Source organism: Trichomonas vaginalis, chromosome III (assembly GCF_026262505.1).
Source record: "Trichomonas vaginalis G3 chromosome III, whole genome shotgun sequence".
NCBI lineage: Eukaryota > Parabasalia > Trichomonadida > Trichomonadidae > Trichomonas > Trichomonas vaginalis.
Window position 1 is genome coordinate 3,288,665 of NC_067205.1, and position 21,487 is coordinate 3,310,151.

General features: G+C 33.5%; 10 protein-coding genes and 4 pseudogenes across 14 annotated transcripts, besides 2 other annotated features; 10 read left to right on the forward strand and 4 right to left on the reverse strand.

Annotated features, from left to right (window-relative positions):
* Positions 1 to 14,532: part of a mobile genetic element that runs on past the window's edge.
* On the forward strand, positions 25 to 667 carry TVAGG3_0632880 (integrase core domain containing protein family; the record flags this gene model as incomplete). The annotated part of the gene is made up of 1 exon (XM_051240888.1): positions 25 to 667. A coding segment is annotated over one exon (643 nt), but the record flags the coding sequence as incomplete, so codon positions are not given.
* On the forward strand, positions 2,722 to 3,279 carry TVAGG3_0632890 (organellar and viral DNA polymerase type B; the record flags this gene model as incomplete). The annotated part of the gene is made up of 1 exon (XM_051240889.1): positions 2,722 to 3,279. The coding sequence occupies one exon, from the start codon at positions 2,722 to 2,724 to the stop codon at positions 3,277 to 3,279; it is 558 nt and encodes a 185-aa protein (XP_051087476.1).
* On the forward strand, positions 4,318 to 4,882 carry TVAGG3_0632900 (annotated as a pseudogene). Its single transcript has one exon. A coding segment is annotated over exon 1 (565 nt).
* On the forward strand, positions 7,351 to 8,365 carry TVAGG3_0632910 (annotated as a pseudogene). The gene has a single exon. A coding segment is annotated over exon 1 (1,015 nt).
* On the forward strand, positions 9,176 to 9,750 carry TVAGG3_0632920 (annotated as a pseudogene). The gene has a single exon. A coding segment is annotated over exon 1 (575 nt).
* Positions 10,212 to 10,715, reverse strand: TVAGG3_0632930 (uncharacterized protein; the record flags this gene model as incomplete). The annotated part of the gene is made up of 1 exon (XM_051240890.1): positions 10,212 to 10,715. One exon carries the CDS (start codon positions 10,713 to 10,715, stop codon positions 10,212 to 10,214), a length of 504 nt encoding a protein of 167 aa, XP_051087477.1.
* Positions 10,740 to 11,012, reverse strand: TVAGG3_0632940 (uncharacterized protein; the record flags this gene model as incomplete). Its single annotated transcript, XM_051240891.1, has 1 exon — positions 10,740 to 11,012. One exon carries the CDS (start codon positions 11,010 to 11,012, stop codon positions 10,740 to 10,742), a length of 273 nt encoding a protein of 90 aa, XP_051087478.1.
* TVAGG3_0632950 lies at positions 11,191 to 11,492 on the forward strand (annotated as a pseudogene). Its single transcript has one exon. A coding segment is annotated over exon 1 (302 nt).
* TVAGG3_0632960 (repellent protein 1 family) lies at positions 13,122 to 13,580 on the forward strand (the record flags this gene model as incomplete). Its single annotated transcript, XM_051240892.1, has 1 exon — positions 13,122 to 13,580. The coding sequence occupies one exon, from the start codon at positions 13,122 to 13,124 to the stop codon at positions 13,578 to 13,580; it is 459 nt and encodes a 152-aa protein (XP_051087479.1).
* On the forward strand, positions 13,629 to 13,865 carry TVAGG3_0632970 (uncharacterized protein; the record flags this gene model as incomplete). The annotated part of the gene is made up of 1 exon (XM_051240893.1): positions 13,629 to 13,865. The coding sequence occupies one exon, from the start codon at positions 13,629 to 13,631 to the stop codon at positions 13,863 to 13,865; it is 237 nt and encodes a 78-aa protein (XP_051087480.1).
* A 385-nt stretch (positions 14,533 to 14,917) lies between the features above and the next one.
* On the reverse strand, positions 14,918 to 15,379 carry TVAGG3_0632980 (cyclin-dependent kinase inhibitor 2C-related family; the record flags this gene model as incomplete). Its single annotated transcript, XM_001305407.1, has 1 exon — positions 14,918 to 15,379. One exon carries the CDS (start codon positions 15,377 to 15,379, stop codon positions 14,918 to 14,920), a length of 462 nt encoding a protein of 153 aa, XP_001305408.1.
* A 151-nt stretch (positions 15,380 to 15,530) lies between these two features.
* Positions 15,531 to 16,834: a mobile genetic element.
* On the forward strand, positions 15,627 to 16,754 carry TVAGG3_0633000 (Mariner transposase; the record flags this gene model as incomplete). Its single annotated transcript, XM_051240894.1, has 1 exon — positions 15,627 to 16,754. The coding sequence occupies one exon, from the start codon at positions 15,627 to 15,629 to the stop codon at positions 16,752 to 16,754; it is 1,128 nt and encodes a 375-aa protein (XP_051087481.1).
* Positions 16,835 to 17,040: 206 nt separating the features above from the next.
* On the reverse strand, positions 17,041 to 18,543 carry TVAGG3_0633010 (ankyrin repeat and SOCS box-containing protein 4 family; the record flags this gene model as incomplete). The annotated part of the gene is made up of 1 exon (XM_001305409.1): positions 17,041 to 18,543. The coding sequence occupies one exon, from the start codon at positions 18,541 to 18,543 to the stop codon at positions 17,041 to 17,043; it is 1,503 nt and encodes a 500-aa protein (XP_001305410.1).
* A 1,814-nt stretch (positions 18,544 to 20,357) lies between these two features.
* On the forward strand, positions 20,358 to 20,600 carry TVAGG3_0633020 (serine threonine-protein phosphatase family; the record flags this gene model as incomplete). Its single annotated transcript, XM_051240895.1, has 1 exon — positions 20,358 to 20,600. The coding sequence occupies one exon, from the start codon at positions 20,358 to 20,360 to the stop codon at positions 20,598 to 20,600; it is 243 nt and encodes an 80-aa protein (XP_051087482.1).
* Between the last annotated feature and the right edge of the window lie 887 nt (positions 20,601 to 21,487).

The following is a 21,487-nucleotide window of genomic DNA, read 5'->3' on the forward strand; positions in this document are numbered from 1 at the left end:
AATGAAATCTTTAACTTTACATAAATGAGCTTGAAAGAAGTATTCGAACAACATCCATGGAGGTCATTTAAGAAGTTCAATGAAGCTGCAAAGAGTCGGGGATTTACTAACAGAGCTGAAGTGAAAAAGTTCTTTGACAAAAATGTTGTACATCAAACAAAAATAAACCCTTACGACTACTTTTTACCAATTTACTCCATCACTCCCGACGCATACCAATTTGACACTCTCATTCAAAGCAGAAAAGGAGGACATAAACCATTCCTCATCTTCATTAATGTTAACACTCGTAAAGCATATGCATATCCAATGAAAAATAAAGGAACTCGTGAAGTGTTAAGAGTTTTACAAAAGTTTGTAGCAGAACATAGCCCAAGTACTTTAACATCAGACCAAGACAGTGCATACCTCAGCAACGAAATCACAGATTTTCTCATTAAGCATAACATAACTCACTACACTACTGAAGACCATAACCATAACATACTCGGCATCATAAACCGCTTCATAAGGACTCTCAGAGATTTAAACCAAGAGCGAGACTTTACCGAAGAAACAATGAAACATTTTCTCGAAGTATATAATTCCTCAACACATTCTACAACAGGACATACACCAAATTCAATGACACAACAACAAGAAGAAAAGTATATACAAAAGAAACGAAGTCAAACACAAAATATCAGAAATTCAACACAATTTACCCTCATTCCTGGTACAAAAGTTCGTGTAGTTCTTGACGACAAACCGTTGACAAAGAAACGTTTAAGGTTAAGTAGAAACTATTATATCGTAGACTCTACGCAAGGTAATGGATATCTTATAAAAGCTGCTGACGACTCCATAGCATTTTATCCTCGTCATAAATTAGTCGAAAGTAGTAATGGCAAACTTGCTGAAACCATTGACGAAGCAAAGCGAGGAGTGGTTATTGAAATACTTGGCTACAACATAAACGATGACACTTATAAAGTAAGATATGAAGGAGGCGTTGAAGATGTTATACCATCTAAGAACTTGAGAGAATCTAAACCAACACATCTGGGACCATTAGAGCGGGAGTACTGGAAAGACAAAAATATGCCAGAAAGAATAAGAAAATTCTTCTAAACTTTTTCGTTGGATGTAAATCAGACATGAACGAGAACAGTCATGATATCATTAATGGTACCATTTATTTTAACATAAAGACGCAAACGGACTCTTTGAGTCCTGAGGTCTTTCAGACCGAAGCGGCGAGGACGAAGTCCATGACCAAAAATAATGTTTAGGGTAGATGGTTAGATCTAACCTCATTTCTACCCTCATTTCTACCCTCTTGAATTTTCATGAATTTTCCCGAAATAAAAAATAAAGTTAGTTTTATTTTATTTATTTTGTATTTTTTGTATGTAAAGACATGATTTCAGGGATTTTTTTGACGAAGTGTCAATCTTCACTTCGTCAAAAAATAACAGTTATCTAATGAAAAAGTGTCATTTTTTGTATTTTTTGTATGTAAAGACATGATTTCAGGGATTTTTTTGACGAAGTGTCAATCTTCACTTCGTCAAAAAATAACAGTTATCTAATGAAAAAGTGTCATTTTTTGTATTTGACGAGAATGTCGGGTAGATGTTTTGTCATGATTTCATCGTAAATGTTTTGTCAAGACTTCTTCGTATATGTTTTGTCATGACTTCATCGTACATGTTTTGTCAAGACTTCTTCATCGTAATGAGCGTAAATGTTTTGTGAAGAATATAGCAACAGTCTGAATTCCGACGGTTGCTTTTTATACAAAATTCATGCAGGAAATTCTTGAGTTTTGGTTGAAAGAATACGGTGGAGCCAAAAGTGGCTCGACCTCAAAACAAGCATTTTATGAGCTTACTAAGGGTGTTATGAATGAATTCAAATGTATTTACATACATCCTGACCTCGTTCATTTTGTTGCTGAATTCAGCAAAAATAATGTTTAGGTGAAGAGGTGAGATCTCACCTGTTTTCTCACCTGTTTTCTACCCTCTTGAATTTTCATGACTTCTTCGTAAATGTTTTGTCATGATTTCATCGTAAATGTTTTGTCAAGACTTCTTCGTAAATGTTTTGTCAAACATGAACGTAAATGTTTTGTCAAGACTTCTTCGTAAATGTTTTGTCAAACATGAACGTAAATGTTTTGTCAAGACTTCTTCGTAATGAGTGTAAAGGACCCAAAAATATAATTTAGGTGAAGAGGTGAGATCTCACCTGTTTTTTCACCTCTTTTTTCACCTCTTGAATTTTCATGAATTTTCCCGAAATAAAAAATAAAGTTAGTTTTATTTTTTTTATTTTTTTTATTTTGTATGTAAAGATATGATTTCAACAATCGGCACAACAGCAATACAAACTACAGCACCAAACTCGTTAGTCATGAATCCAACATCTATGTTAGTAGAGATGAAAAGCTTCATTCCTTCTTCATATACTTTTGAAACAGAAATCCAGAAGATAAAGCAAGAACTTTTAACAAGTAATTTAGACTGTAGTGCGAAAGATGAAACAAATGAACAGTATCTTTATGAAATGCAGGACATTATTGACCATTTACCTAAACTACCTGAAATCCAACAACAAAAACTCACTATTCCTGAATTCGACGAAATTGAAGTGAAACCAACTGACTCAGTAGAAATAAAGAAGTTCATTCGTAAGGTAAACTATGAGTTTCTAGGATTTCATTGCAACCATAAGGTTATGGACAAAGATTGCGACATGGTATATAAGAATGTTTCTGACATATATAAATCTGAAGAATTTAAGACCTACGACAACTTTGTTTCGTTAGTTGCAGAATGTGTTTGGGAAATAAGAGATAAAGATAGAAGAGGCAAAGTATGGAACAAACAAATAAGACCCGCTATGTTTGAGATGAAGAGAGCAATTGACGCTTTAGTTGTTTTAGCTGGTTTTATTTCAATGTATAACGCAAAAATGAACCCGCAATGTTCTAAATGTAAAGCAGCAATGAGGAGATATAACTACTCCGTCAAAGAGATAGAACGTATGAGAAACGACTATGCAGATTTAAAGAAAGAAGCAGAAAAACCAGCAGAAAATAAAATGGACATGTTAGAATTTCTGAACAAAAACTATCCAACTGCTGACGATTTCCTTCTATCTGACGTCAAGAAGAAATATAAAGAAACCTTCGGCATAGTTAAAACATTCGATGTACTAAAAGAAGAAATAGAAGCTACAAAACTGTTTAGGATTTCAAATATACATCGTACAATTCATGTAAAACGCTTGTGAAAAAAAGAGGTGAAAAAACAGGTGAGAAAACAGGTGAGATCTCACCTCTTCACCTAAAATATATTTTTGCTGAATTCAGCAACAAAATTCTGAGTAAAATGGCATATGGCATGTGTCAAACCGTTGAGTTTTCACAAAATTCCAAAAATAACGTTTACCATGTGAAACGTTTATAAAATAACTGGGGTAGAAAAGAGGGTAGAAATGAGGTTAGATCTAACCATCTACCCTAAAATATATTTTTATTGAATTCAGCAACAAAATCATGAATTTCCTTAAGACAGAAAAAATAAAGTTAGTTTTATTTTTATTTATTTTTTTATTTTGTATGTAAAGACAGATATGTTAAACATTGAGTTTGAAACAGTTAGAAAGATAGACAATGACACCAAAGTGGTTAGAATAGGTGATTTAAACGTAAGATACTCAAAGAAATACAACAAATATTCTTTGTCAGACATTATATTTCCATCTGGAAAGAAAACACACGACTGGGTTAGAAATGCTTCAACTCAAGAAATTTTGACAAGAAATCCTGAGCTTATGATATCGGTAAGATTCTATGGAACTACAGCATATCTTATAGACAAAAGTCTTATACCAATATTTTGTTATGGATTGACCCAGTTGTTGGATATAACTTCATAACTTATGGTTCATTCGATACGGAACGTTGCAGTGAAGGCTTACTTTACATCGTTCAGAACCGAAGGACTTCAACACAAAAAGATATAAGATAGGAAGACATATAATATAACTCAAAGATATGACAGTACAGTCAATAGAGTCAAGGTTGTGTTCGTTAATGATATGAGAGCTGAGAAACAGAACTACTCGAAAAGTTTGAGAAAATGTATGGTGCTCCCATAAAAGGTAAAGAAACGTTTAAAGTAGATGAGATAGATAAAGCTATAAAATTATTTGACGAAGTTGCTGAAAAATACATGTAAAGCGTTTATTTTTGGTCTTTTGTGAAAGATAGAAAATAACGCTAATTTTATTTTTATTTATTTTTTTATTTTGTATGTAAAGACAGTAATGTCAACAACAGAGAACACAACAACTGCTATCGTTCATGAAGCCATAAATGAAGAATACGAATACATACAGTATAACAAACAATTGAGACTCATTCGTTCAGTCAAAGATGACATGTACCAAATGCAAAGTATAATGAATGCTCTTCTTTCTACAAAGCAAGCATATCATTGGTTTGAAAACCAACAGGCAAAAGAACTTTTAGAAGAATTTCCTCATATGATTGCTTCCCTCGGAAAACCGAGGGAAGAGATTCCGTACGAAAATCGCAAGAATTTGGCACCTGGTTTGAAAGGTTATTATGTTCATAGACTCTTTAGTAAATGCTGTAGCAATGTGGGCTTCACCTCGTTATGCTTGTTATATTTTCATGATGTTAGATGAACTATATAAAGCAGAACGTGGAGAGATGGAAAAGAAACTTCAAGCAAAAGATGAAGTCATTGAATCCAAAGACAAAAGCATACAGAAAAGAATACCACGTTCGGTACCAAAAGGAAAGGAAAAGAGTTATAAGTATATGATTTACGCTGAAGAGTTGGAGAAAGAAGAAGATAGAGATATGGTTATGTTGCATTTAGTCAGAAGAAACAACAAAAGCTTTTACGACCTTGCTAAAAATTTAAAAATCTGACAGAAAACTGGTTCTATCGTGAAAACTTACCGATTTCAATGACACCGAATGAGCAAATAAAGGAAATTGTCAAAATACTCTTCCTCAAACACACTATGATATGAAAGGTTGTACAATACTTACCTTCAAAGAAGACTTACCGCTTACTGAAGGAAAAATAACAGAATATTTCGATAACTTCAAAGAGGAAGAATAAAAAAATCTAAGCTAATTTTATCTCATATGAAAGAACATGAATTTAGAATATTCGGAACTCATGACAGAAGAAGAGAACGAACAACATGTAAAAGATTATGCAAAATTTCTGAAGACATACAAAGCATTTAAACAATATCTAAATGCTTCTAAAGATTATGCAAAATTTCTGAAGGTATACAAAGCTTATGAAAAAGCGTATGAAAAGTTTATACATTGGGGAATTGTTGTAAAATATCCATATGAAGACTAACCAAAATATATTTTTGCTTAAATAGCTTCAGGGTCTATTTCTTCAACCATTTCACTTTCTTCGTCAATGTCAATAGAAGCTTCTTCAACCTTTGGTAAGAATTTCTGTATAACATCTTTGTTCGTTATTGTCTTCAGAGATGAAGGATAATATTTCACATTTGTTTCACCCTTCTTATATTCTTTCTGTTCGGAAAGATTTAAAGCAATACTGAAGAAGTCAATGTTAGAGTTCTTTATGACAGTAATAATGAGTATCTTTGACATTGACGAAGAAACTCTTTTGTTTCAAAACTACTGCTAACTCTTGTGAAGTATAACGTTTGCGGTCAATGACAATAGCTAATGGTCTGACATACTGACCAAACTTAGATTCTTTCACAAACTTCTTTGTTAAAGATAACATTAACGTTTGAAGCACCATTGAACTCATTCTTGATGGCAGTAGCGAGAGCATTGTATGAAAAGAACTTGCAATCTTTGCATGTGTTTCATTAAAATAAAAATATTAAATTATTATTTTGAAAAATAACTTAAAAAAATCTAATCTAATTTTTTCAAAAAATATTTTTTATTTCCTACTAAAGATGTATCGGAAGTTGTCTAAGTTAGAACACTCGGAAATAAAACAACTTCTTACAGAAGCTAATATAGATGTTGCAAAACATTACGCAACAAACAAAAAAGCACTCGCTGACATCCTCAATGACTATAATGGTGCAATAAGTTATGATAGAATTCATGAGTTCATAAAGCCGCAACGCGGCGAGGACGAAGTCCACGCAAGAGCATTTCCTTTAAATGACATTGCTATTGACTTATATCATAGACGTTCAGTACCTCATGAAGTAAGGCGTGAGATGTTTGACATAACAAATGCGAACGTTGGTGAAACAAGAAGAAGAGACGACACACTGAAACAACAGAGAAGAGAGATGTTTAAAAGTGCTATAGAACAAGTTCGCAAAGCTAACGATGTCATTCGTTCCATTGACGACAAACCAAAAGAAGGTGAGAGATGGTTAAAGAAAGATGAAGAGAATAGGAAGAGAAATGTGAAGTCAGGCAATAGACTCATTGACTTTAACATCGAAGCTTTAGATGAACCAAACAGAGACTACTTACACAAACATTTCGGTAAGGTTTTCATGAGACTCTTAGAGAAGATTAAAATAAACTCCCAACAAAGATGGATGGTATGTTATAAACTTGGTGGAAAGTATGAATGTTCTACGTTAAACCTCAATAATATTGGAACATTACTACATCAGCTCTTGAAGGAGAACTTTATATCAGAGATAGAAGCAAATGCTGCAGGTATTGTTGAAATGCACTATGACTTCTTCTTGACAAACATAAAGAATCTTACCGAAATAAAGATGTATGATTTAACAGAATATGAAGGCTTAACGATGTCAGATGTAAGAAAGGAAACCAAGAAGCGACCATATAGAGATGAAAGCACACTGACAAATGACCAGAAAGCCATTTTGGAAGCTCTTAAGCAAACAGGAAACCCAGCACTTATAGAAAGCTTTTGGAAAGATAATGGTGAAAAGAAGTTTTATAAGAAGAGAAGCGGTCAGTTCTGGAAGTATCTTTGCACATTACCTATAAATCTTGAACGCTACCAAATCTTCAATGAACTGAACAAAAGAACTGCAACACTTATGACAGAAGACAATTGTTTCGTTTATGCTTGCATTCAGGCTGGAGTAGATGAAGAAACTATTGACCACATGAGAGAAGTCATTCGTGTTAGAGACTTTCCTCAAAGTAAAGTACAAGAAATTTCTGACGCAACAGGTATAGCATTTAATGTTACCATTGGTTATTTCAATGACTCAAGACATAATGAAATAAAGAGATATATACCAAAAGAATGTGAAACTGTTCGAACTATTGACTTACTTCTTGTTGAAGACCACTACATGCTAAACGAAAGATTACCAATGACAACATATTTCGTCAGAAATTACAAAGAAATCTTGAAGGAGTGTGGTGGAATGAACATTGAGAAACAGATGAAATATATACAAAGAGAGAGAACAAATATGTAGTTCGTTATGATAGAACTACACCCTATGGGATGTTATGAAAACATTGTGGGAGTGCAAATATTTCGAACCTATTTCTTATGGAGAACTTTTCACATATACGACTGACTTATATAAACAGAACCTTGCACCATTTAAAGATTTGACATATGCTCCAAAGTATTGTGTACAACTGAAGAAGAAAGCAGAGTCAAAAGAAGTAAATAAAAATAAGTGCAAGTTCATTCCTGAGCACGTTTTCTTTGCTGACTTTGAGTGTAGTACCGATGGCTTTCATAAAGCTTTTAACATATGTTACGACAGTGAAGATGGTTCAGTGAGTGAAAGCATTTGGGGTCAGAATGTGCAACAGAATTTTTGGAACGACTTCCTGACAAGAGTTTAATATATTTCCATAACCTCAGTTATGATATAAACTTCATCTTAAGACACATGACAGAAGTGAAAGGAACTCCCATCATTAAAGGTTCACGAACAATGCAAATAACTGGTTTATATAAAGGACGGGCAATTATTATAAAAGACTCTTACAGTGTTATAAATAAGAAGCTTAAACTATTTCCTGCTATGTTTAACTTACAAACAGGACCGAAAGAAGTATTTCCATATAACTACTACAGCAGTACTTTGTTAGCAAATGACAACAGAACTGGTGTCATTTCTGAAGCGTGTAAGTTTATCCAGGATGCAGATACATTATGAAAAACATAGATTCCATCAAAGGTTGCAGAATAGATGAAAACCACTTCGACTTAGAAAAATATAGCACATTTTATTGCAAACAAGATGTAAGAATTTTAAGAGAAGGTTTTGTAAAGTTCCGCAATGACTTATTGAAAGAATTTGATTTAAACGTTTATGACTACGTTAGTATTTGTTCAATTGCTAACAAATTATTTGAGAACAGAGTGTACTTCCCGAAAAAATATGACCTCTCAAATAAACCAAGAGAATTTATTTCGAGATGCATTCAAGGTGGAAGATGTATGTTGTCAGATAACATGAAACAAAAGAGCGAAAAGAAACTCATTGCTGACTTCGACGCTTTTCATTATATCCATCAGCTATAGCAAGACTTTATACTTTAGAAGGAATTCCAAAGGTTATGAAGGATGAGATGCTAAGCACAGAGTATCTCATGAGACATTTATTCGATGACGACCAAAAGGAACCCATTGGTGAAAAGTTTATGTCTGGCTTCTTTGTTCTCATTAAGATAACAGAGATTGGAATACATAGACACTTTCCTTTAATAGTTTGTGACCCTGAACTAAATCCAGAACTTAACGTTCCCAGAAGTTCAAACACTTGCTGTTTAATGTATGTTGACCATATAACATTACAAGACCTCATAAAATATCAAGGTGTCAAATGTGAAGTGTTGCAAGGATACTATTACGATGGAAACAGAGATATTAGAATAAGAGATGAAGTAAAGAAGTTGTTTGAGTTAAGGTTAAAGTATAAGAAAGAAGGAAATCCTTTGCAAGAAAATATAAAGCTCATTCTGAACAGCATTTATGGCAAAACTATTCTATCTCCTATTGAGTCAAAAATAACCATAGTAGATGACAAAGATGCTATAAGATATGCCATCAGAAACTACAACCATATAGTGAAGTTCGAAGGTTTGGATGGTTCAGATAAAACTATTTTCAAGCTAACGAAAAGCATTTGCAGACACTTTAACTTCTGTCCACTTGGTGTTAACATTCTATCAATGTCGAAGAGAATAATGTGTGAAGTATTCTGTACTGCTGAGGACTTAGGAATGGACATCTTTTATAGCGATACCGACAGTATGCATCTCTACAATGAAGATATCCCTCGTTTAGCTGAAGAGTTTGAGAAACGTTATGGAAGAGTTCTCATTGGTAAAAACCTTGGTCAGTTTCATAGTGACTTCGCAGAAATAACACCTGGAAAACAAAGTTTAGCATACAAGTCAATATTTTGTGGAAAGAAGACTTACATAGACTTACTCACGAATGATTTAAATGAAGTTGCATTTCACTGCAGAATGAAAGGCGTGAAGCAAGATGTTATTGCTTTAACCGCTAATGAAATGTTCCTGACTCTGTTCAGTGTTTCTATGATGAAGATAAAGGTTTAATGGTTCCGCAAGGAAAATTTGACAAAGACTCTGAGTTCAGTGTTATGAAGTTATATAAAGCACTTTATGACGGTCAAGAGATTGGATTTGACTTATGTAAGTCTTCTAGTCCTTGCTTTGCTGAAAAGTTTAACTTCTCAATAACGACTAAAACAAGCTTTATTCGTAAGTTGAAGTTCTGAGGTCATTTATTTTTGTCAGCAATGAGGTCATGAATGAGGTCATGAATGAGGTCATTTATTTTTGTCAGAAATGAGGTCATTCGTGATAAAAATAAAGCTAGCGTAGATTTTACAATACTGCGATGGTAGAGTTTAAGAGTTGTGCTTCAATGTAGAGACAGTCCTTATGGTCTGGAGGTAAGAACACTGGGCAGTTATGGTCATGAGTGGAGAACATGTCTATCCAAAACTCACGATTGAAGCCAGTTAATTTATAGTATTTAGGGTTAGGAAGTGGTGAAGTTCTTGTATGACCAATGAACTCATTTTCAACTCCTTACTTAAGTTTGAATATAATATAGCTTGCTTTCTATCCCAAATGCCAGGTGTTACAATCTTTGAAAATTCATTTTTCCTCGGAAGCATTGCATCATAATTGAAAACATTCTTGAAGTCTTCATTGGATTCAGAGATTTGAAATCTTATACGTAGTGGATTTTTTTCTTTTTAGCTACTTCATTGAATGGCGAGAATACAATGAATTGACAGTCATGAGTTCCATCTTCATTTTCATTAAATTCATAATGAAAGTCTATAAGTTGTGGCCGACTACCTTCTTCTTTCAGTTGTGCAAGAAACTCACGTAAAGGCTGTAAAGTTTGTACTTCAATGTTGAACTTTTTCTCGAACATCTCATTAAATGAAATCATACATTGCAACAATGTTGTATCGTCTTTAAAGTATTTGTATATGTGAATGTTTTGGGCGCTTAAAGACTGTTCGTCATTTTCTATCTCGACTTGAAGTATAAAGTCAACTTTCCTAAATGCACGTGTTATATACATAGATGTTATGCCAATGTACTTCTCTTCATTTATGTTCACAATCCAGTCTGTTGGAAACTTAAACGTTACTCTGTTCCCCTTTATTTTGACGTCAGGGTTTTCACTACTGAACGCAACAGATAAAGGTATTTGTCTATACATTTAATTCGGATAAAAATAAACCATTTACTCTTTCTTTGCTTCAGCTTCTTTAGCTTTTTGTTCTTCCTTAGCTTTTGCTTCTTCTCTAGCTTTCTTCGCCAGCAAACGTGGGTTCTTTTGTCTTCCAGCAGCTAATGCAGCTAGTTGTTTTTCACTAAGTTTTCTCTTTGGTTTCTCTGGCTTTTGTTCTTGTTTTTGTTCCTTCAGTTCGGATAAAATTTGCTCGCGAATTTCTTTCTTCAATGCTTCAACATCTATGACCCCTTGGGTCTTGTCCGTAGGGCTTGTCTGAGTCATTTGACTGCAGATAAAAAACAAAATTAAAACTTTAACCGATGTAAAATGAGCTTGTCAAAATCAGAGCGAGAGTCTATTATATTAAATGACGCAAGAGGAATACAACATCCTTTCTATTACGTAAGTCAGAGTAAAGATGGTAAAATATACGTAAGAAAAAGAAAGGTTCCATTAGCGAATGCAGAGAGCGACAACATTAAGGTGCATGGCAAGGGCGAAGCCCACGAAGCCCATATAAAACCTTCTGTTCAAACTGAGCCACCAAAAGAACCAGAAGAAAAGAAGCCAGATGTACTTTCAATAACGAACCAAGAGCTTATTGCAAAGTTTGTGAATTTCATTGAAAAACAAACCGAGTCAAAGAACCCTGACCCACCAGTGAAAGAAGTTGAGACAAAAGAGAATGTACAGTTCATTGAAAATGTCAAGAAACAACTTCCACCACGAATGCCAAGAAGAAGAGTGAGAATAATGAAGTAAATAGATATTTTTATCCGAAGTAAATACATGCAGAACGAACAGTTAAACGAATTTACTCCAGCAGAGCATATTCATCAGATTCGCTCATATTTCGATATCATAGACAATGCAGTTCAAATTGGTGACACTAATAGAAAATATTCTGACGCAAAGATTCCATCACAACCTGGAACTGCTAAAGATAACACATGGGTAACATTCAATCTCTCACCTCCTGGTGAAAATATGTTGGACCTTTACAATACATTCATTACGTATAAAATGGAAGGTCAATTTATTGTAGATAAAGAAATTGGTTCAGGTTCCAATAAAAAAACCCACCAGGATTTTGGATTGGTTTCGATGACGCTTTCTATGCAGTTGCTGGATATCAAATCCTTGCAAATGGTCGTATCGTATATTCTCAAGACAACGCAAGAGAAGAAGCATATATAACTTCAAACTCACAAACTACCGAACAAATAAAGAAAGTAGATGTTTTCTCAAAGACTCGACATGAAGATGTATGGAGTCATTCGGGAACATGCAGAACAGGACAAATTGTTAGTGGTCCAATTACAGCAGGAAAATCATTTGATTTTAAGCTTCGTTTAAGAATTCCTGTTAGAAGATTCCTTCCATTAGAAGCTATTCGATTTATTCCAGCTTTTGCAGGAAACATTCAGCTTAAAGTAAAGTTCAGTAGCGACGCCTTACAATGCACATCTATATCTGTAAATGATATCATTGCTTTCAATCCAACTCTTAAAGTTGCATTTGCTTCAGATTCAAATCCACCGACAAATAAATTTGTTCCATGGAATGAACCATTCACTATGATAACGAAGGCAGTAGAAGCTAATGGAACAGTTACTATTACAACTGTAACCCAGCAACTATTTCGAACAAAGATGGATTTTAATGAATGTTTTATTCATCCAAAGTCATTCTCTTTAGACCCTAACATTTATACAGAACTTGTAGAACATTATACAAACGAGGCTTTATGTTTTCCTGTTAAAGTTATGGATTGGATTCCTATGGACGGTTCATTCTCAAAGAATACAGATAGTTCAAGTGCAACATTTACAGCAGCTTATACGCCTATTAATGTTAAAAGTATTTGGGCACTATTTAGAAAGAAAGACAACTATTATGTTAATTTTGAGAACCCTAAGTTTAAATATCTTCAGCTTTCCATGGGAGCTTATGGAAATATGCCTGCAAACCTGAAAAATCATATGGACCTGTATTTTATGAAATGGTTGCGAACGCCTGCAATACAAACAATGATATGATAGGATTTAATGAAGATGTTATGAGGTCATTGGTGGATGATGGTAGTGTGGAACATAAATGGGATAGCTATGACAACACACATTTCTTATGTGGTTTTCCAACAGAAGTGGACTTTTGCTTCCAGCAAGGTCAAACATCTACTGCTCCAATAACATACAAATTGTCTGTTAAAGGACCTATTGAACTAGCAACTGAAAATGTACCAAGCCACTTATTGGATTTATGAGGGATTGTTGCTTTGCCATTCAGGTGCGTGCTAATGGCATCCCCATAATAAGATTAGATGACTATAACTTAGCTACGGACGACAGTGAGGAATAAAGGATGAACGTTTATTTTTAAAGCTTATAAATGAGTTCTTCATCAAGCTCTCGTGAACCTTCACCATCTATGAAACAAACTTTACCAAACGATTATGGAGCACCTATTGAATATTTCTTACGAGCTGCACAATGGCAAAGAGCAGTCTCACCAAGGTTAGGTGTTCCACCAGCTCCTGTCAAAAATAGCATTTGGTCAAGTCCTTATATAAAATATGGTCTCCCACTAGGTTTGCTAGCTACAGCAGGAGCAGTTATGATGTTGAAAAGAAATAAAGCAAATGTTGTAAATAATACTGAAGTAGCTGAAGTTAAACAAACTCCAACACCTTCGCCAAAACCAACGCCTTCACAAGCAAAACCTTCAATGACTCCTGAACCTATGGAAGTACAAACTCCTGTTCAAAAGTCAACTCCTAAACCGACTCCAACATTTAAACCAGAACCTACTCCTCAAATAAATCGTAAAACTCCTGCGTTTCCTTACTGAAAAAATAACGTTATTTTTATTTAATATTAAAATTTTTATTTGATTGAAATGACGACTAAAGTCACTGAAGCAATGAAACAAAAGTTTTTGGTAGAATACATTAAATCAGGAACTATTCCAGAAGGTTTTTACATTCATACTATGAAGGATGGTAGAGTTCAGTTTAGAAAGATAAAGCAACCATTAGATAAAGAAGGTATATTAAGGAAGATTAAACTTCATGAGGACAACATTGCTGAACTTAGGAAGAAGTTAGAAGAGTTGGAGAAAGGAAGAGAGTTATAAAGCAATGAATTCAACAGGGTAGAAATGAGGGTAGAAATGAGGTTAGATCTAACCTTCTACCCTAAATTTAAATGGATGTTTTCATACGTGTGGGAGTGGTGATATCATTAATTTTTAAGTTTATTTTTTATTTTATTTTTATATAAATGACGAAAACTATTGAGATAACAAACTACAACGGTCATGAGTTCAAGAATTTGTTCTTCGTTCCTCGTGAAAATACATTCTATCAGATACGAGGGAGAAAGGGTAAAGTTAGTTTGAGCGTTTATGACAACAAACATAATGGGAGATATATAAAAGCAATAGATACAAACGGTAAGCGTGTTTCATTAGCTTTGTCAAAACTTACTAACATTTATTTTGACAGTGACTTTGACTCTGACGATTGGAGTGACAGCAGCGATACTGAAGAATATGAACTATTGTGTGAAGCACAGCAATGGGAAGCGCTGCAATACTTTTGTAAATGAGAACATTAGTGGGAACGTTAGTGAGAACGTTTATTTTTACAGTAGTGAAGTCGTTAGTGAAAATGTTAGTGAAAATGTTAGTGAAGTCGTTAGTGTTGTAAAATATACGTTAACGGTTTCGTAAAGTGTCAAATTCACATATCAGGGGTAAGGTGGCGCGCAGTGCCTCCGTACACTTGATATGTATACTAACTGTTTTATCCAATTGTTTGATTTACTGAATCTAACCAGCCAATTTTCTTGATTTATTTTATATGATTTACTCAAAAAGATACCAATACATAAAGTATATCATTGATATTTGCACCATGTGAAATAAGAAGTTCAAATGTTTCTTTACTATCATTAATCATGGCAATAAAAAGAGCGTTGTGCCTATATTTATCTTTTTCATTGATATTTGCACCATGTGAAATAAGAAATTGGACTATTTCTTTACTGTTACAAGATGCTGCAACATGAAGAGCGGTTTCTCCATTATTATCTTTTTCATTGATATTTGCACCATGTAAAATAAGAATTTCGGCTGTTTCTGCACTATTATAACATGCTGCAGCATGAAGAATATTTCTCTCTTTATTATTTTTTTTCATTGATATTTGCACCATGTGAAATAAGAAATTCAGCTGTTTCTTTACTATTATGATATGCTGCAGTATGAAGAGCGGTGTCTCCATATTTATCCGTTTCATTGATATTAATACCATATGAAATAAGAATTTCAGCTGTTTCTTTACTATCACAAGATGCTGCATAATGAAGAGCGGTATCTCCATTATTATCTTTTTCATTGATATTTGCACCATGTGAAATAAGAAGTTCAACTGTTTCTTTACTATTATTAAATGCTGCAGAATGAAGAACAGTTACTCCATTATTATTTTTTTCATTGATATTTGCACCATGTGAAATAAGAAGTATGGCTATTTCTTTACTATTCATAAGTGCTGCAATATGAAGAGCGATATCTCCATTATTATCTTTTTCATTAATATTTATACCATGTAAAATAAGAAGTATGGCTATTTCTTTACTATTCATAAGTGCTGCATAATGAAGAGCTGTTTCTCCATTATTATCTTTTTCATTGATATTTATACCATGTGAAATAAGAATTTCGACTGTTTCTTTACTATTATTAAATGCTGCAATATGAAGAGCGATATCTCCATTATTATCTTTTTCATTAATATAGGGTGTCCAAAGGTGCGTTTAGCACAGCGCTCTATATGAGACTATTAAAGGAGATATATGCTGATTATAAATATATAATAAAAAATATGAATATATGTATATGATGAGTATGTTGTATTTTGGCGCCATGCCGGGATATAAAATGAATTTTGAGAGAAGAGGCGGTTTCGCGGGAAATTTTGGCGGGATTTTTTTCATTTTTTTAATGAATCATAAAGAAAACATCCTCGCTCTTGCAAAAAAATGCAAAGACTGTAAAAAAATCTACGAGACATTGGTAAAATGCTTCGGTATGGATGCTCCTAGCTATTCCACTGTAACGTATCATGTTAGGATGTATCACTTCATGAACAAAAAGGCGCCCATCATAAAAATTGACAAAAAATTGCCGGATCAAAGAAAAATCAAAGCAATTCTTCAAGCGCTAGATGAAGACCCAAGAGCATCACTCAGAAGGATAGAGGAGATGACAAAGATACCACGTACAACAGTCAGTTATTATCTGCACAATTATTTGAACTATAAACTAGCGTATACACGTTGGGTTCCGCACAACCTTAATTCAGTTCAAAAAAAATCTAGAGTCCAATCTTCGAAAGAGCTCCTCTCTATATTGGGTGCGTATCAATCCAAGAAGTTTCGCTTTTTAGCAACAGGGGACGAGTCTTGGTTTCAATATGCAACAGAAGCCAAAATCATGTGGATCCCGAAGGATGAAAATCCGCAAACATTCCCGAAGAAAAAAATTGACACACCAATGATGATGTTGTCGGTTTTTTGGGGCGTGAATGGCATCATCGCAATTGATATTCTTCAAAAACCTAATACGATGAATGCTCAGTATCTAATTGACAATGTTCTTACTCAAATTATCAATTCTGATGAGTTTGAGAAATCCAAACAACAAAAACAAAAGTTTGCAATTCATTTTGATAATTCAAGAGTTCACAAAAGTCATAAGGTAATGAATTACTTGGTGGAAAACAATGTCAAAGTTGTTCCAAACCCAATTTATTCACCTGATATTGCACCCTCTGACTTTTATTTATTCGGCACGCTAAAAAAGAGAGCTGAAAGACGCGAATTCGCGAGTCCAGATGATCTTGAAAATTTTGTAAGAGAGCAATTTGAGCAATTTTCTCATGATGATTTAAAGCATGTCTTTCAAGCCTGGATCGATCGCTGCGAACGCGTGATTGAATCCAATGGTGATTATATTTAAATAAACTTTATATATATGTAACTTGTTTATTTCTATTCGCAGTATTCAGGTTTGTGCTAAACACACCTTTGGACACCCTATATTTATACCATGTAAAATAAGAAGTATGGCTATTTCTTTACTATTCATAAGTGCTGCATAATGAAGAGCTGTTTCTCCATTATTATCTTTTTCATTGATATTTATACCATGTGAAATAAGAATTTCGACTGTTTCTTTACTATTCATAAGTGCTGCAACATGAAGAGGGGTTTGTCCATATTTATCTTTTTCATTAATATTTGCATCATATGAAATAAGAAGCATGACAATTTTTTTCATTGTTTCTAATTGCCGCAATATGAAGAGCGGCATCTCCATCTTTATTTTTTATATTGATATTTGCCCCGTGTGAAATCAGAAATTTGGCAGTTTCTTTGCTATTATTTTGTGCTGCAATATGAAAAGCTGTATCACCATTATTATCTTTTTCATTGATATCTGCACCATGTGAAATAAGAAGTTCGGCTGTTTCTGCACTATTATGACATGCTGCATAATGAAGAGCAGTCTTCCCATTGTTAGCTTTTTCATTAATATTTGCGCCATAAGAAATAAGAAGTTTGGTTGTTTCTTTACTATTTTTACGTGCTGCATAATGAAGAGCGGTTTTCGCATTATTATTTTTTTCATTGACATTTGCGCCATGTGAAATAATAAGTTCGGCAATTTCTATATTCTTATAATCTGCTGCAATATGAAGAGCAGTGTTTCCATTGTTAGTTTTATTATTGATATTTGCTCCATGTGAAATAAGAAATTCGAAAATTTCTTTACTATTCTTTTGTGCTGCGTAATGAAGAGTGGTGTTTCCATTATTATCTTTTTCATTGATATTTGCACCATATAAAAGGAAATATTCACAAATAGATGGAATATTAAACATTGTCGAATTCATATAGCATTTGTCAACATCATTAGTTTGATCGAAACAAATTAAAAATGATTCAAGATTATTATACCATTCACAATAATCTAAATTGATATTTATTTTGTACTCATTCATCAAGAATGTAACAAAATCAATGTTGTGTGAAATAATTGCATATTCCATGCATGCTTCTTCTGGCTTTTGATGTTTCAAACATTCATTCATGATTTCTGGATTTCTTCCTAAAAATGAAAGAAGTAGGCATTGATAAGTTATTTTTGAATGAAATTTCGTTCTTAATAACTTGAAGCAATCAACTGCTCCGTGGTAACAGCATAATTCAAGTAATGAATAGCCATCTTTTCCAGTGAATGGATATAACTTGCTCTTTAGTGTTTGATCTTCATAAAATCCTTCACTTTCAATGAAAAAGATGAATCTCTCTTTGTCGTTATTCATAATTGCTCTGTAAATTGTATTTGTTGTATAAATATCCAGATTTTCTGAGTTAATTTCTTCGAATTCATCAGATTTGTCTAATTTAATTCCATATTCTTTGTAAAACAAGAAGTTAGAAATAGTTGGAATGTTTTTGACCTCTTTGATATGATATTCATCAGATATGAGTTTGACAAGAAATAAATATGACTTTGTATAGCGATTATTATACGGAATGATATCTAAAATATCTTTCATTAGTTTTTGGGGAAGAAATTTCATTGATTCAATCAATTCTGTTTTGATCATTTTGTAAATTGAGTTTAAATCTTCTTCTTTTTCAGTTTTTAGCTGATACAACGTATTGTATGCATCGATGTGATGTTTACAGATATTTCGCAATTCACTGTATTTATTTTGATGAATGTCTTGATCAGACATCAAAAATTTTAAATTTACCATACATTCAGTGAATTTACCACCTATTTGAATTTTATCATAAAATTTCTTTAAAATTCATTAGGAGAAAAAAATACAATGTTATACCTATGGAAAACAATGACTGCAAAGATTTCGGAAATAATTTATAAATTTTGAGTAAGATCATGGATGTTAAATAACACAGTGATGCTAATTAAAAAAAAAAAAAAAAAAAAAGGTAGCGGGGCTTCCAGGCACTTCGTGCCCTCTAGCCCTGAAGATGTTTAGTATAAATGAAGTTTTTATTCGGAAAATTGTTAGTCTTCTGGTGTGAATTCGGAGGACTCTTCTTCTTCCTCCATTGCTTCTGGGAAGAAGCCTTCTTCTGGGTCGAAAACATTATATAATGTGTCGCTTTTCACAAATTATATATGTTTTCATGTTTTGTCACTTTTCTGTCACTTTTCAGGGAAAAAACATTTTTATATATATATAAATGAATTTTACAAAACCACCGTTACCCTTCTTTGGAAATAAGAGTAGATGTAAAGATATTCTATTGAGAGAACTTAAGAAACTACCGAATGGTCTAACATTTGTAGATTTGTTCGGTGGAAGTTTCTATATATCCCATTTGTGCCATATAATATTCCCAGACTCAAAGATTATATGCAATGACTTCGACAACTATATGGACCGTCTCAAACATATTCCAGACACAAACAATATATTGAAAGAGTTAAAAGAAAAGATACCTATAGGTAAGATGGAACGTATACCATTAGATAAGAAAAATATTGTGAGAGAGGTTTTGAAAAAAGCAGAATATATAGACTGGGATAGTATATCTGCTAGACTATTATATAGTGGTGCTATAAGAGTTCATGACATTGAAACACTTATGTCAAAAGTTTTATATCTTAACTATACAAATGTTTTCAAAGAGGACATAGAAAAATATATTGAGGGTATAGAGTTTGTGAGATGTCATTGGACAGAGTTGTATGAAAAATATAAAGACAAGGAAAATGTTTTCTTTATAGTGGACCCGCCGTTCTATAACACATGGGATTTTCAATACCAAGTAGACTGGACTTTGAGAGACTCTTTAGAAACTTTAGACGTTTTACATAACCATCCATGCTTTTACTTTACATCCGATAAAAGTGGTTTGGAAACCGTTATGAGATGGTTAGAGGACATACATGACTATGAGTTTATATATGACAAGATAGAATATGAGAGAGGTCCTATAAACTGGAGAAAGTGTCATAACAAAGAAATTTTATTAGTAAGTAAATGTGGTTTGAAATAGGACTACTTGTTTTAGGTTTTTTCCATTGTGTCATTTATTTCTTTGACGTGGCAGAAAAGTACAGAGAATATGAAGATGAACCAATGCCTGCAAATGTTCAGTATATGTACTCGTAAGAGATATTTTTATCTAATATTAAATGGACGCACAGAACTTAGCGAATGCACAGCAACCTGGACAACCAAACCCAGAGAATATTCCAAATGAAGTTAGAATACAAACTGCAATGGCAAACTATGGTCAAGTGCCAACAGATGTACAAATGCAAACTGCCATGTCAAATGACGCTGCGTTAGGTTTGCCACCATGGTATGCAAATATGAGATGGAAAGAGTTTTATACAAACCCTGAAGTGGGATATAAACAACTTTATGCAGATGACGCGAACACAGGAGTTGACCCAGAGTATGTTTTCTACCAGAGGAGAAATAGAATGTATGAGCTCCAGTTAAAGAATGCTATGGAACTCAGAAGGAAACGTAAGAGACTAGGTGGACATTAGATTTTTACATATAGTAAAATGGGTTTCTTTGGAAGAATAGGAAACTTCTTTCGAAATGTTGGAAGAGGTATATGGAATGGAATAAAAACCGTCGGAAGAGGAATTTGGAACGGAGTCAAAAATATTGGCAAAAGAGTAGGTCAGTTCGTTGGTATTATACCTAAAGACCCTGAACCAGAAGAGCAAGCTCCTGTTATACAACAGCCTGAACCTGCACCACAGTCTAGTTGGCAACCAAATCCAACACCTCAACCGTATTAAAAAATTATATTTTTACCGTTCGATAGTAGTTGTATATGAAACTAAGTTCTAAGTAAAACGCGTGGTATAATGGAACTATTCTCTTTCTTCCATCTGTTGTAAACCATACTTGAAAATCCGAAATACTTCCACTCGGTGGTTCATATAGCTTTGTAGGTTTTTCGTAAAAGTCATTTGCCAAGCATAAAAAAGAGTTTTGTGCGCCAGAAAATGAAGCATGAACAATAATAGCATCTGAGTCGAAAACATCTTTAAATAAATATGGTTCATCTCTTGCATATCGACTGTAAATATTTGCTAAAGGAAGTTCGACTTTCTGATTTAACATTCTTTGCAAATAATACCATGACATTGCAGTGAATTCTGTATATATTTGTTCGTCTTTCTTTGGATTGTCTTCGTAGATTTGAAATGACACTTGTGAATTTTGTTTGTCATATACAATTCTCACATAAAGTGTGCTCTCGGTATTTGCATATTCATCAGCATATTTTGCATAACATGAATTTATTTTATCTTCTATATTTTTTAACGCAGTCTGTAGAGAAGATGAAAGGTCAACTTGTATTAGCTCAATTTCTTCCCACATTTTTCGTTTCCCTTCAGATATATAATCTATATGAAACCTTACAATAAATGGAAAACTTTTATCTTCTACAGACAAACTAGTCATTCTACGAAAGCCAATAGCTTTTGTGACGATGGGTCTCCTTAGCCATCTTAATGGGTAGTCAAAACGATAGCCTTCATGCTTTACGGTCTCTGTCTCAAACTTTTGACGCGACATTAGTAAAAGTTCATCTAAATGGTTTTAGTTGTAGCACTCTTGAATTTTCTTTTTCTATTGGAAAGCATATTTTATCTAGAATAAAAATGTCGAAAGATAA